This window comes from Dromiciops gliroides, chromosome 2 (genome assembly GCF_019393635.1).
Source record: "Dromiciops gliroides isolate mDroGli1 chromosome 2, mDroGli1.pri, whole genome shotgun sequence".
Taxonomy (NCBI): Eukaryota; Metazoa; Chordata; class Mammalia; order Microbiotheria; family Microbiotheriidae; genus Dromiciops; species Dromiciops gliroides.
Genome location: NC_057862.1, coordinates 554,173,657 through 554,190,288, shown reverse-complemented (window position 1 = coordinate 554,190,288; position 16,632 = coordinate 554,173,657). Strand labels below are relative to the sequence as shown.

The window sequence follows — 16,632 nt, the reverse complement described above, 5'->3', positions numbered from 1 at the left end:
CCAATGGAGGCTCTAGTAATCTTCCCCATACCAGCTGCCAAACTCCCATACCATCTGTGGGGCTAAAGCTCCCCAAGCTAAGGCTGTCACCTACACAGATGCCCCCAGTGCTTGTTTGTTGACTGGGCCTGTTGACTGTTGATTGATTTGTTGACACACCAATTAGGCAAAATCATTACTCTGGGAGGTCAGATCTTTACTAACATCCTCCCAATCTGTCTTAGCCTGGACAATGGCTTTACCCCAATTTTTCATTATTTCTGCAGCTCTAAAATTTACTTTGAGGAATTATTTTAAATTATTTATGGGGAAATTTGGGAAAGACAGGCAGCTTTTTGCCTTATTCCACCATTTCCCCACAATTCCCTCTGTCCTCATTTTTCTACAATCACTTTATAATATATTATTTGACATTGCATTCATAAGACTTTGGCACACTTTTAAATTCTTCATCATGAAACTATCCTCTCATCAACTGGAGCATATTTGGTGAATACTCCATTTTCCCCAAACTAGCCTTGATTAAAGCATATAGATTTTTAATGGGATTTAAATGAGGCAAACTCCTAGGCCATTAAAACATTTTTATATCACATACACACGTTTTTTCTTTCTTTCTTTCTTTTTTTTTTTTTGGTGAGGCAATTGGGGTTAAGTGACTTGCCCAGGGTAACACAGCCAGTAAGCGTCAAGTGTTTGAGGCCGACTTACAGACATTTCTAAAGCCTTCACATTATTTAGCAATAATGCATTGTCATGTTGCAGTATTCCCTCTCCATCTGTGAATTTAATTCCAGAACAATTATGCTTCTCAATACATCAACATATTAATAAATGTTCATCATTTTCTGATGAGAGCAAGATTAGCAGACCTACTAGAAGTGAAAATCCCCAAAAGATTTTTTTAGGGGGATGTTTTACAGTCCAATAAATATGCCCAAATCTTAAAGGTTTACTTGGACTTCTTCTGATAATAATTTTGGTATACTTTGAATAAAAAAGTGAGTTTTATCAGTAAAAGTTATATATTTTTAGTCTTCAGTATCCCAGTCTTTGTAATATCTTGCCAATTGCAAGAATATTTTTATTCCTACCCCTGGTCAGCAACTCTTTTTTTTTTTTAAATTAACCTTCTTGCTGTTCTTTCAACTTCAAGAAGACTATGCTATATTGTAAAGGAACCATAATAATCCCTCTAGCTACTCAGTCCCTTTGAAGGGCTTTGGTATTTTTCAGAGGGTTAATTAGGCTATTCTGCAGCAACAGTTTGTTCTTGGTCTTTTTGTTTTCAACTGCAATTTCATTTGCTTTTTGGTGTGACTGATCCCATTTCATCATAGGTATGAATGATCCTTAAAATGCCAGACTTTCCCACATTTGTACCCTGCAATATCTCTAATAGTTATTTGTGTGCTCTTTAATTTTATTAGAATAATATCCATTCCTAAAAACTCAAAATTAAAAGCAAAACAAAAGTGACTAATAAAATGTGTGCATGACATAAAATTCAGCATTCAGATAATAAAGAATTAGCTAAATTGGGGAAAGCAGCTCAATTTGGTTTCATATTGTTAAGATCAATATTTTGGGTTAGCCTATTGACAGTAGAAGCATATATACATAAATCAAAAGGAAAACATCAAAAGTATGGCTTGTCCCAAGTAATTCACAGTCCTCTACTTAGTAACTAAATCTTTTTAAATCTTTTCTCATAAGTAAACTTATTTTTACTGTATTTAATAGTCCATAAGTATTTTCTTGTGTTCCAATACTATTCCTGAATCACTATACTGGCCTGAGCTAGATCTGACCCAGAAGAGAATTCTGTTATTTTTTCTTTTTTTTCTTTTTCTTTTCTTTTCTTTTTTTTTTTGGTGGGGCAATAAGAATTAAGCGGCTTGCTGTTTTTTTTTTTTTTTTGCGGGGCAATGGGGGTTAAGTGACTTGCCCAAGGTCACACAGTGTCAAGTGTCTGAGGCCGGATTTGAACTCAGGTCCTCCTGAATCCAGGGCTGGTGCTTTATCCACTGCGCCACCTAGTGGCCCCCAAAAGAGAATTCTTGTCTAAATTTATTCCCTTCCCTAAGAGAATCAGAGTTAGCATTCAAATCTAAAACCCCAAGGGAAAATCTGTAAGCACCTCTTATCAAAAGACATTTGTCCTTTCAAATGAGAAAACCAGTAGAATGCAATCTCTTGTCAATAAGTCAGATCACCCTGAGAATACTCATTTCAATAATAATTGTTTACTGACTTGTATATGTATGTTTCTTTAATTACTTCTCATTATTGTCTTTTGCTTACATTCCTAAACCCAAACAATGAAAAGTTGTGTCCCCACAATTAATAACTTCATGGAAGTGTGACCATCTGGCCCCAAAGTGTATCATTATGGTACCTGAGATTATAGGAAACACATTCTCATCTCTCAACCAATTACATGTTCCCACAAACAGATCCCACCTATGGATCTAAGAACAGATGACAACTTGATTCCTTCCCAATCACTGCTTTGAAGTCCCTCAAAAGCAAGGGATTATCCTAAACATGTCAGAAATGGAACACTTCTGATATAAAAGGGGAAAACTAAGAAGGCATATTTGAATTTAACTTGAATTATTACCTCAATTTGGACAAAAACTTGGAAGATCATAAAATCTTTGCTACCTCCAGCTAGCTATAAAGGATCTTTAATTTGGACATTCAAGCTTTTTTTTCCTCCTTTTTCCCTCCCTACTGGGAATGTTTATTTAAAACATAATCACTTTTTGTAGAGAGACCTGTACTGCTAAATATACTCATTCAAATAAATAGAAAAAACTGATCAAGCCCATTTAAAAATGTGTAGAATTCACAGAAATATTTCTCATTCAAGCTGCTGTAGGAAGTGGCTTTAATTAAGAGCAACATAGAGAAGGGTCAAATATACATATAGTATGTGAACTAGAGGGCATAATTCAGATTAGACTATAAGGGGAGAAAAATAATGACAAAAGAAAAGAAAACTTGGAAAAGGGTACAGTCAAATAATAGCACTTATAAAAAGGCAAGGTTTGAACAGAATTGATTTTAAAACTACATGCTTATCTGGATAGTGAAAAACAAAGGTCAAAAGAGGAGAAGGACAAAAAGATAAAGAAAAATAATTAAAGAAAAATGAACAATTTAAGTAAATTCAACTGAAAATAGGCTAGGTAATTCTAAACATGAGGTGAGTTTGAAAATAGGTTGACATAAGAATAATATAGAAGGAAAACTGAATACTGAGGGGAAAAAACACTGCCTTCAAAGGGAAAGGAGATAGAAATCAATACAAAAGAAATCTAGTAAAACAGAAGCTTAGCTTTCATAACCTTAAATGTGAATGGATTAAACAATGAGATAAGACAGTTCAGAATGAATAAGTAAACAAAACCTGCTGTTTTTCAAAGGATAGGATAATCCCTTGGTTGCCAATAAATTATAAGCTTTACCAAGAATATTTAAATGTTTAAGTATTTATTAAAGAGCATTAGGATCAGCGAGAAAGGTAAAAATCTAACTATTTCTAAGAGATCCTATCATGTACCCATGATGGAGAGGTCAGGAACCAAAAAGAGACAACACCCCTCCTCCAGCGTCCACTTCCTACTTCGTGTCCTCCTCCCATTTCTGGGAGGCTCCTCAAGTTGATTGGCTGGTAGCCTTGATAGACAGTACCCATGAGCAAATGTCACTTCCTGACATTAAGGACCTTGACCACATGGCTTGCCCTCAGAGGCCATCTCCTCATGGCAGAGCTTTGCTACAGTAAATCTCCAATAGGTGACATCATTCCAGTCATTACAGAACATTAGAAAACATACATATTTCTCAGCACCACATGGTTTACAAAAACAGATCCTAAGCTAGAAAACATAGAAATAATAAATGTAAAAAAGCAGAAATTCTAAACATTCTTTACAAACAATAATTTGGTAAAAATAGTAATTAATACAAAGAAGACAAAAGATGAAGACATAAATGAAGTCTTTAGTAATCACATCATGAAAAATGACAAAAGAAAAAAAAAGAATTAAAAACTATGTGAAAGGAAATACTAATGATTAGATAATAGGCCATAATTTCTAGAATACAGCATATAAAACACAGGGAAATCCAATCAAAATAACTATGAAAAGTATAAAATACATGGGATGCAATCTATCAAGATATACTTACTGCATTATATATAAATACAATTACAAGGTACTATTTAAAGGATTAAAGGAGAGGTAGCACAGCATACCGTCTATGGGAAGTCTTGGGATCAAACCATACTTTTTGTTTGTTTGTTTTGCTGGGCACTGACAGTTAAGTGACTTGTCCAGTGCTTTATCCACTGTGCCATCTAGCTGCACCCAAAATAAAGTCCTTCTTTCTTTTCTTTTCTTTTCTTTTCTTTTCTTTTCTTTTCTTTTCTTTTCTTTTCTTTTCTTTTCTTTTCTTTTTTGAGGTGCAATGAGGGCTAAGTGACTTGCCCAGGGTCACACAGCTAGTAAGTGTCAATTATCTGAGGCTGGATTTGAACTTAGGTCCTCCTGAATTGAGGGCCAGTGCTTTATCCACTGTGCCACCTAGCTGCCCCTCAAACCATACTTTTGCAACACACTGGCTATTTGACTCTGGGCAAGTCACTTAACCTCTCAATGCCCTCAGGTAACTTTTCAAAACTGATTCAGAGAAGGTGATAATCTATATGTATAAGAGGCATTTCATTACCAGAAACTCCCTACACATCATTGAAATTACAGATGTTAGTTTCTGAAAAATCCTTTAATTGGAGGGATATTCATTACCAATGACTAGGCCATGCTTTAAAAAAAAAGCATTATCTAAAACTAATTTACAGATTTAGTGTTTTGCCAATCAAACTATCAAGGGGGTACTTTATATACAGATAGAAAAAAATGATAAAATTCATTTGGAGGAACAAAAATCTTAGAATCTCTGGGGTAATAATGAAAATAAGATAAAGTAGATGATTTCTATAACATGGAATTGATACTTTTGCACAAAAATCAATGCTGATAGGAAAACAAGGTAGACTGTCAAATGGTTCCTTGTATCAAATATCTGTGAAAAGGATCCAGTGTCCAAGACACATAACAGAATTAACAGAAATATAGGACTAAGAGCTATTCCTGAATGGGTAAATAGACAAGAGATATGACAAGTACTAAGAACAATAAATGCAAACTATTAATAACTGAGAAGATTAAATTATCACTTTTACTGGTCCTATTTACAATTCATTGATTTTGTCTTTTAACTGCTTAAGTCATGGTTCTCTGTATCTGAACTTAGTTCAGAATTCAATTGGTCTGTAATGGGTTAAGTTTAGATCTTGCTGATCATTTCTATTCTTACCTCGAGGAAATTTGCTATTTGGCATGGTGGACACAAGAGAGTCTGGTCTTATATTTTACATCACCAAGCTGTCCTTCAAGGACATCTGGCTTACTATTCAAAGAAATTTGGCCCACTATCTTTTAACCTTGCAGGTAGACACAAACAACGAACATACCTTAGTCAGAGGAGGGAAGGAGGGGGTTTGTTGCTAACCCTTCATTCCCTACCTACAATTATATTGCTCTCCATGCCTCTGGCTATGTAAACCAATCATGGTGCCCTCAACTCCATGATGTCAACTACTCTGTTCTGTTCTATGCTCCCCAAAACCTATAAGAGGGAAGCTCTCATTTTGCTTGAAATCTTTGACTCGAAACTGAGGTAGTCACTGACCCCTTTATTAAGAGGTATGGTGCCCTATTAATAAACTGTTATCTTGCTTGGAAAAATGTGCTTTAGTTCATCTTTTTGTTAAATTTCACTTGTAACAAACCAATGTAAAAAACCACTCTAAATCAAAGTATGCAGATTGCATACCCTGCAAATTGACAGAGATTATAAAAGATGGAGGCGCTAAAGAAAAATAAGCACACTATTGGTAGACCTAGAAAAAATTAATTCAACTATTCTAGAAAGCAATTTGGAATTATGTCTAAAAGTAACTAAAATGTCACTTTTGATCCAGAGATGCCACTTCTAAATATATATGCTAATAAAGTCAAATAAAGATCCCATATACAACAAAACATTCAAAAGGCTTTCTGTGGTAGTAAAAGAACTGGTAAAATAGATGTACATCACTGGGAAATGTCGAAACAAAGTGTGACACATGAATATAATAGTAGACGATTGTATCTTATGAAACGATTATGAAGAATTTGGAAAAGCATGGAAATTTACATGAACTGGTACAGAGTGAAGTAAGCAAAGCCAAGAAAACAATATGCATAATAATTACAACAATATAAATGGAAAACACAAAAATATAAAACTGAATTTATTATAATTATACTGACCAAGCTTGGCCCTGGAGAAGAGTTAAGAACACTGCAGAAGTAAGGGAGTATGGTTACAGAGGGGTGGCTAGATGGCTCAGTGGATAGAGAACTGGGCCTGGAGTCAGGGAGACCCGAGTTCAAATTTGGCCCCAGACACTTACTAGCTATGTGACCCATGGCAAGTCACCGAACCTCTGTTTGCCTTAATCCATTGGGAAAGGAAATGGAAACCACTCCAGTATCTTTGCCAAGAAACCCATAGTCCATGGGGGGGGGGGGAGTCACTAAGAGTTGGCCACGACTGAACAACATTACAGAATATACTCTCAATGTTTTCCATGACTCCTCATGTATAATTTATATTGAATTGCTTGAGTTCTTGCAGAGGGGTGGAAAGGGAGGGAGGAAGAGAAGTTGGAACACAAAGTTTTTAAAAAAAAATTTCAGGGCAGCTAGGTGGCACAGTGGATAGAGCACCAGCCCTGAAGTCAGGAGTACCTGAGTTCAAATCCAGCCTCAGACACTTAATACTTACTACTGTGTGACCCTGGGCAAGTCACTTAACCCCAACTGCCTCACTAAAAAAACAAACAAAAAAAATTTTGTCAAAATTTGCTTTTACATGTAATCTGGGGAAAAAAAAATTACAAAATAAATAAATAAATAATTGAAATGCACTTAAATGGAAGAACAAAAACAACAAAAAGGCCAGAATATTGAAGGAAGGAAGGAAATAGGTGGTTGTGGGAAAGAATAGAACTGGGAAGAAGATCTCTGGAGAACTGATATAAAAGGCAATGAATAATTTTCTGATCCCTCTGCTGTAGATTTCATTAAAATTTTTACTTATTTATAATTTATAGAATAAAACAAGCATTTTCATAACATGGTATAATAAAAAATTACACATGAAAATGCAAATTTATTATGTACAACTTGCTATTCCTTTTAAATATATATTATCATGTATTTTTTCCTTTTCCCCATCCTGCACTAAAGATGGCTACCATTAGCCACAAATATGTGTTTGTGTGTAAAATCATTCTATACATACTTTTATTTATCAGTTCTTCCGATGGATTAAAAAAGCATCTTCCTGCAGTAGATTTTATTGACCTATGTTGACTTGCAAATGGTGGGGGAAATTACAAACATATATATGTGTGTTTATGTGTGTATGTATATATATATATATGTGTTTATGTGTATATGTGTGTATCAGCATCTCACAGTATGTTTACAAAAAGTGATCATATCCTAACATATAAAAATCATGAATAAATATGAATAGAGAAAAGAAACCCTTTTTTAAAGATGCTGATCCAATAAAATAGTAGTTGAGGAAATATGAACAAAAGATTCATATATATATATATATGAATATATATACATATATATGGAAATTAGGTAATGACTTCCTGAATAATAAATAAATGAACAGAATATACTCTCAAGCAAAGCTGATATATTGGTTGGTTTGCTTCAACTGTTTTTTTTCCTCTTATTCATGGAAATAAATGTGATGTAAAAAGACAGCAATAAAAATAAGATAGAATTGAACACCCAAAGACACCAAAAACAAAACTAAGAAGCCCCACCAGAATACTCAAGTTCTTCTTCCATCACAATGCACAGCTTTTATATACATATATATATAAACACACACACATACACACACACATGTTTTTTTTGGCTTGTTTTTTTGGCTAGGGGAGGCTTCAGGGTTTAGTTAAAAAAAGAAGTGTGATAAGAAGTGAATTATGGCCCTGTCAAATTTTCCAAAAAAATGTAGTAGTAAAGCATGAATGCCCCCCCACAATAATACTTAAAATTTATATAGCACTTTAAGGTTTGTAAAGCACATTACAAGTAATAGCTCATTTAATCTTCACAACAATTTTGTTTCACTGTTATCCTCATTTTATAGATGACGAAACAAAAATTGAGAAAGATTAACTGTGGGCCTGGGACCATATAACTAGTGTTTAAGGAAGGATCTGAATGGAAGTCTTGACTCTAAAGTCTAGCACTCTGTACCAAAAGTCTCTTTGACCACAAGGTCTAGGGTCATGTGGCTGGGATGTTCAGAGTTATTGGTGGTGGCCTACCAGACCCTGCTCACTTCTGGATCCCCCATCTTCTAACCTTCTAACCTTCACCAGCAACTGATTCTAACAGTTATGCCCCTTCTCAATTTATGTTGATGCCTCTCCCCAGTGATATGATGTCTATCATGCCTGTTTCTACCCTGTGAGAATGACCTAGTTCTAGAACCCTACTTGGCGGCAGATCTATAAGTGTCTATAATTTTCCAAAGTCCTGTGTGTGACCTTGGGCAAGTCACTTCACCTCTCTGTGCCTCAATTTCTTCAACTGTAAAATGAGTGTTGGACTAGATTTAATGAACTTTCTAGCTTCTAAAATTTTTTGCAACCCCTACATTCAATTACATTCAGACCCAAAAGTCTACTCCAGCACCACAGTTTGAAAGCTTGGCACATAGTAGGCACTTAATAAATGCTTTTTTTATTCAAACATTCACTCCTTATATGTATACATGTTTTCTCCAGAAGAATATAAGTTCCTGGGGCAACTAGGTAGCGCAGTGGATAAAGCACCAGCCTTGGATTCAGGAGGACCTGAGTTCAAATCTGGCCTCAGACGCTTGACACTAGCTGTGTGACCCTGGGCAAGTCACTTAACCCCCATTGCCCTATAAAATAATAATAATTATAATAATAATAATAGTTCCACAAAAATAGGAACTGTTTTGTCATCTCCAATGCCTACCAGAGTCCTTGGCAAGGCTGGTAGTAATAAATTCTTTCTTTGAATGAATAAATTAGAAAACTGGATACACTTCTTTGATATTTGCACAACTAAAGAATAAACATGGGGGCAGCTAGCTAGCACAGTGGATACAGAACTGGCCCTGGATTCAGAAGGACCTGAGTTCAAATCTGGCCTCAGACACTTGACACTTGCTAGCTGTGTGACCCTGGGCAAGTCACTTAACCCCAACTGCTTCACAAAAAAAAAAAGAATAAACATGAAACAAATAGTAAATAGAAAGCTGGTCTGAGTTAAGACATCCTAGGTTCAAATACCATCTCTGACACTAGCTATGTGACTTTAAGTAAATCACTAAATCTCTCTCAATGTCCTCAACTACCCTCTAAAGTTGTTCATTTACATTAGTAGAGGAAATTATTTACAGGGACCTACCTATACCAATGAAATCAGACTCCCAAAAAAAGGAAAAGACAAATTAATAATATATTAGCTATTTGTGACCATTTGGAATAATCTTCCAACATTTTAATCACCTAGATGTTTGCCCATCTAAATTTCTTGATTTAAAAAAAAACACCTATTTTTGTAAATCCCTTAGAATTTCTGGATGTAGTTTTTTTTTCTAGCTCTAAAATGTTATGTCTTATGTAAATATTTCTTTGTTTCCAGAAGATGAAAATGCTTTGCCCAAAAGATGCAAAAATGCTTATCAATCTTTCTGGGGGAAAAAAAAAACCAAACAGCTGGCTCAAGTGTTCAGATGAAGAATTTTTGGGAGGGAGCCACACCTGTGATTTCTTTAATGGAGGGAATTCCTTCCAGCATTACAAATCAGTGACTAGTTTGTGACTCAAATTTGGTTGTTTGCCTGGGCCACTAAGAAATAGATACTTGATACTTACTCATGGTCAGATACCTAGTGTGCTTCAATTCCAACAGTTGAGTCTTAGGAGTATTCCAGATTCCAAGACAAGCCCTCTATTCACCATATTATGCTCTGTCTCTAATCAATAAAATTTTCTTCAAAATACCTACAGTATTCAAAATTATTACACAAGGTTACAAAGAGCTAAAAAACTACAAACAACAGTGTTAAAACTGCTAGATTTGTTTCATTTTTAGGCTTAGAGAGCCTAACAAAATAGCACAGGGATACATTTAATTGTCAAGAATATTGTTATTTCATTGTAACTTTTTTTTTTTTTGGTGAGGCAATTGGGGTTAAGTGACTTGCCCAGGGTCACACAGCTAGTAAGTGTCAAGTATCTGAGCCCAGATCTGAACTCAGGTCCTCCTAAATCCAGGGCAGGCACCCTATTCACTGTGCCACCTAGCTCCCTCCAAACTAGCTGACATTCTAAAGTTACCTAAAATAACCTAAATGCACTTTAAATGCATTTCACACAAACACATATATACACATATACATATATATTATAATTACGATATGGTCAAGTGTAACTTATTATAAAAATTCCACAATTAAATCAATATGTAACTGTTTAGACTGTTAGAGAAACACTGTAATAATAGCAATGATTTCATATAAATCCAATCCAATAAGTATTTATTAAGCATCTACTTCATGATAGGCCTGAAGAACTAGGAATGTGATGACAAAATAAAGAACTGTCTCTGCCCTCCACTAGGTTACATTCTTCTGGCATGGCACAACATGAAAATAGGCCAATATATTCATGATTATGTGAAAAGGAAGATAGCAATAATGTGTACACAGCAGGTAGCACTATCTGAACCTTCAAGTTAAAAACAGATTCCATGAGGCAGAATGAAGAAGGAATCCATTCCAGCCATGAAGGGCAGTCTGTGAAAAGATACAGAAACTGGAAATTAGAAGACCAAGTTTGGAGAACATTAATTAAGCCAGCTGGGCTGTAACAGAGTATGTGGAGGGAAGTACTGTGAAGTAAGCCTGAAGAGGCAAGGGGAAGCCAGATTGTGAAGGGCTGAATTTATCTTTTATATCTCATGAACTGAGCAAGAGAGCCACTAAAGATTCTCAAGAAAGTGATGTGATCAGACTTCTGCTTTAATAAAACTATTTTTGCAGATATATGATGTTGGATGGATTAGAGAAGTTAAAAACTGGCAGCTGGTCAATAAACCAGTTAGTAGACTGCTGTAATAGGTCAACAAAGGCCTATTGTAGGAAAGGGGTGATAAAGGTATTAGCTATGTGAGTAAAGAAATATGTTGTAGAGGAAGAACTGAGAGTTAACAAATGATTGAATAAGGGGGTAATAGGAATATGAAGGAAGGAAGGAGAATAAAAGATTATGCTAGGGTTTTTAATATGGATAACTAGGATAGTGATGGCCTTCAATAGTAATAGGAATGTGTAGAGTGCTCTTCCTTCCTAACCACCTTGTATGTATTTATTTTCTTTATATTTATTCTGTATATACAAAGTGAATCAAAAGTCTTTGTGTAGTTTTAATCTATCAAAGCTTATTTAAACTAGTAAAGTTTGAAGGATGGCTAGCAGTAACTGGAATGAAGACTGGGAGAAGAAAGAATTCTTTCATAAGCAAAGGTAAAGACAAAAAAAATCACTGAACTGTACAAATAACAGCAAGTAGTCTAGTTCAGTTGAAGTATACATATGCAGTGAACAGTAGCAACAAAGTCTGAAGTAAGAAAACCTTGAATGTTGTGCTAAGGAGTCTAAACTTGAATCAGACAGATTAGTTATAAAATCAGATTAATAAGAAAGATTAATCTAACAGTAAAGAATGAACTGAAGAAGGGAAAAACTATAAGCAGTAAGGCCAATTAGGAAACTGCTACAATGGGTGTAAGAAATGAGGAGATTGGCAGCATTCTAGAAGGGTGTAAAAAGGTAATCTAATCCAACTTTCCATTCCAAGGGAACAAAAAATATCCCTTCTATGGCATTCTTGTGTTGTCATACAGACTGTTTCAAAATTCCCATGAGTGACCTCACAAACTCATGACATAAAACATTACATTTTTTTGATAGCTCTAATTATTAAGTTCTTCTTTATAATGAATCAAGGTGGTGCAGTGGATAAAGCACTAGCCCTGGATTCAGGAAGACCTGAGTTCAAATCCAGCCTCAGACACTTGACACTTACTAGGTGTGTGACCCTGGGCAAGTCACTTAACCCTCATTGCCTGGAAAAAAAAAAATGAATCAAAACCCGCCTCTCTGTAATGTGCCTCTGCTAAATCGACTTCTGCCTTTTGGATTTACACAGCATGCTTCTCTCTACAAGACAGCTCTTCAGAAAATTCAACAGAGAAGTCAGCTATCAAGCCTGTCTCCACCAAATCTCTTTTCCAAATCAAACATTTCCAGTTTCTCCAGTCATTCAAATTCAGCAACTGAACTCAAACTTTTTTTTTTTTTTTGGTGAGGCAACTGGGGTTAAGTGACTTGCCCAGGGTCACACAGCTGGTAAGTGTCAAGTGTCTGAGGCCAGATTTGAACTCAGGTCCTTCTGAATCCAGAGCCAGTGTTCTATCCACTGCACCACCTAGCTGCCCCCAAACTCAAACATTTTTAGCTGCTACTTATTACATGCAAGGAAAAATACTCAAAACCAACCCCCTTACTAGGCAACTGATTATGCTTAGAAATGATCCAACTTGTTAATGTCCCTCAAAATGTAAATCCCAGAACACAGTAGTCCAGAAGTAGTCTTTGTAGAGAATATAATGGGACACTTTCCTCATTATGGACAGTATATTTCTATTAATACTGGCTAAGGTTGCGTTAATTTTTTAAAAAGTCAAGTGATTCCGCTAATTTATACTGAGGTTATGTAGTCAATTAAAACAACCAAGGAATTTTTCACATGAACTACTGTCAACTTCTATTTCCCCAAATCTCTACTTGGGTTAAAAAAAAAATCATCAACTGCAAAAGTATAGTACTTTACATTCCTATTTAATTTCATCTTAGCCAATTGCTTCAGCCTTCACTCTTTTGTGTTCCTGAATCTTCAAGTTTGCATGTTAATATTATCTTGAAGTAAAAATTAATGAGACACCGTATTTTTTTTTTTTGGTTGCAGGGCAATGAGGGTTAAGTGACTTGCCCAGGGTCACACAGCTAGTAAGTGTCAAGTGTCTGAGGCCAAATTTGAACTCAGGTCCTCCTGAATCCAGGACCAGTGCTTTATCCACAGCACCACCTAGCTACCCCTTAACACCATATGGTTTTAAAGAAAACTAGTGGTTTAATCCAAAATACTGTAAATTCACTTAACTGGATAACCCCAGGAACGTCACCTTAACCTCTTTGGTCTTAAGCTACCTCTTAAGTAAAATAGCTCTTACTTGCCTTAAAGAATGGGATAAGACTCTAGGAACTCTTGGGATTTCTTTCAACTTAGATATATGATCCTAATGTTTACTGACAGAAGGAACTTTAGTATGATTTATAGTTTGGGTTTTTTCCCCTTTGTGGGAGTTAAGGTTTTCTAAAGATGTAAATTAAGTAGCGTCAATAAGATATGATAAGAAAAATGTTCACCTATTCTTTCCTTAAAACAAAAGGAATCCCTCCATTTTGGGAGAGACATGTTGGGAAATGTAGGAAAACCAAAAGATATGAATAAAAATGTATTTAAGAAAAAAAGCAAAACAAAAGGGACCTCCAAAAGTCCACTTAAGACTGTTTTCTATATTGCTCAAGAGTTAGCCTAGTTCTTTTGGGGAAAAATGTATATAAAGAAAAAATATTGTTTAAAAAATCTTAATAATACCTGAATACTTTCCTCGAAGAGAATCCTTTTGCCTTTAAAAACAGAGATACAAATTTAATATATTATAGAAATGTTTCCTCCTATGTAGGGTAATATATGAAATTGAAAATGATCTTAGTATTTCTTTTGAATAAATTGTATTACATTAAATAAAATTAACCAAGGGATCCAAAAACTGGGCTAATGGCACATCATGAAACGATAATTATGGATTACAAGGTACTCTATAGTTATAAAGTATTTGTGAGCATACATTGTGTATTATATCATGGAAATCTCAACAGGCCTACTTGGTAGACAAAAGTATTATCTTCATTTTATAGATGAGGAAACTGCCTTAAAGTTCTTCTAGCTCTACTCTAGTGCTGTTTCTATAACACTATGCTGCTCTTCAAGTATGCTATTGGTACTTGCTAAGTATCAATAATATTTAAAAGAAAACCCTATAAAATAGTCAATAAAATTTCAAATTCTGTGTCAAAAGGAAATAAGAATATTTAACATTAAAGAGAAAAAATGACAATGATAAATCCACTACCAAAGGGTAAACGCCCAGAGGCAAGTGCAGAGTATGAGTCAATTTAGTTTCTTCCAAAGGCACTCTCTCCTAAATCCATTTCATCATTGAAATTCTATGACTATATTAATGTAAAATGGCCTAATTAAAGAAAAGGGAAAGTTGATTCGACAAACAGTGAACTTGTTACATGTATTTTTCTTTACTGGGATTCCAGACTAAAACTACAGAAAGAAAAAAACTGTACACCAAGAGAGTGCTATAAAATATACCTTTATTGGAAATAGAATGTTGAAAAGAATTTGCTATAATTAAAAGACACTGAGGTCTTCCCTTCTTGATTAAAAGTAGGTGATTTTTCACTTTTAACAGGAGTGAGGAAAGTTCACCATTTTCCCATCTTAAATAGCTGAATCATTCACAAATTCAAAAGCAGTTGAATTTCAGGAAGCAGCAAATATTGCTATTGTAGCCCACCTTTATGAAGGGTGCCAACTTAAATTTCTCATCAGAAGCTACTGAAAACGTTGAGACTAGCTGAATTTTTGATACCGGTTTTAAAGATTTATTTTTCTTAAAGAAAGGAGCTACTGTTGGCTATAGAACAGATCTTTGACTAAAGAAATGAAATCTATTTAAGCAATTTAGTCATTCATCAGAACTAAGTGCCTTCAAATAGCTCTGTTATGCAGTAACTCTGTAGCAAACAGGCAGGCACTAAGCAAAAGACTGAAATCTGGGAGGAATTCTTACAGGGCCTAATGGCTGCTGGCAGAATCAGAAAAACCCAGAAGGAGAATCCATCCATTCCTCCTGCATAAATCTCTAGTGATAATATGGCCACAAGCCAGAGTCAAAGGATTAACAATAGCTAAATCTCTGCATCACATTCATGCTGGATTACGTTATTAAAAACTCCTACCATTCTCCTCAAACACTGGAAGACAAATTAATTCGTTTTTAATCGGGGTTCCCAAATGGCTATTTAAAGACTAAAACAAAAGTCAAAATGGTCCCCAAATTAACATCCACCCGGGAGTTCCCAACCAACCAAGAAGCAAGCTCAGACATGGATAGGTGTTCAGCAGTTAGCATATGGCAGGTGGGGAAATGACAATCTGTTGCTTGTCTGTATGCACCTGTGTGTTTGGGGGGCAGGGGGCGGTGAGTCCTTCCGTACCCCGGCTAGAGCACCTTAACCCCGCTCCTTAAATGGTAAATGCTAGCTTCGCGGTAGGCTGGGTGGATGGATGGGTTAGTAGATGGGAAGACGGATGTGGGTGTACAAGTTATTTGTCCTTATCCACCCTACAGAGGTGACAATCATCTGCAGGCCCAGGGATTCCTCTCGAGGAATCCACGAGCCTCCTGCGGGGCCTGCAGCTTCCTCCCCGAGGAGGTCGAGGAGCTGTGGGAGGCCGGAAGCCTCTAAATCCCCATGCCTCTAGTTCAATCCCGAGGAGAGGTGGAGGCTGGGTGCGTTATCCTCTCCTCCCCTCCCCATACCCTGCCAATGCGGAGGCGCCAGGCCCACTCCGAGACCCCGGGGGGTATGGGGGGAGAGCGGGAGAGGTCGGCGGCGGAACCCCTGGAGGAGTGCAGTAGGGGGCGGGCGGGGTTGGGGGGGAGGTAGGAAGCAGCTACCCCGCAGGGCTGGCGCTCACCCAAACAACCCTCTCAAGAACGAGTGGGAGGACTTCACGCGCTTCTCGGCCTCCGCCATCAGCTGGACTGCCTCCCGTTCCTTGCCCGCGTTGTCCATGTCTGTCGCCTTTACCCTCTTTCGATCCCGGGTGGAAAATAACGGAGTAACGGCGGCGGAGAACGACGACTCACAGCCTAACGGAACCCCCAGCAGCTGGCGCGCCTCTAGAGTTTCTCCACGCAAAGAAGAGGTGGGGAGTGTGTGTGTGTGTGTGTGTGTGTGTGTGTGGGGGGGAAACTCAGGCTTGTATCACAAAGCATTTCGGGACTTGTAGTCCATCTCCCCGCTCCGGCCTCAGAGTCAGAAGAGGAAGAAACTGCATTTCCCAGAAGAGAGCCCAGACCTGTGCAGTGTGCGGACTCGCTCCCTTCCGCCCCCTGGTGGGTTAAACCTTTAAGCTAGAGATGCTGCATTTAGGGGGGTGTGACCCGATTGTAGGAGGGGTTGGGAGGATACGAGTTAAGGAGTAGCCAGATTCTGGGAAGCATAAGAGCCATT

General features: G+C 36.7%; 1 protein-coding gene across 1 annotated transcript in view; it reads right to left on the bottom strand.

Annotated features, from left to right (window-relative positions):
* NAPB (NSF attachment protein beta) overlaps positions 1–16,346 on the bottom strand; it is a 59,446-nt gene extending 43,100 nt beyond the window's left edge. The window contains exon 1 of the mRNA XM_043988516.1: positions 16,094–16,346. Within this exon, the coding sequence (XP_043844451.1) occupies positions 16,094–16,191 (98 nt within the window). The 5' untranslated portion in view covers positions 16,192–16,346. The remainder of the gene's footprint in view (positions 1–16,093) is intronic.
* Positions 16,347–16,632: the final 286 nt, after the last annotated feature.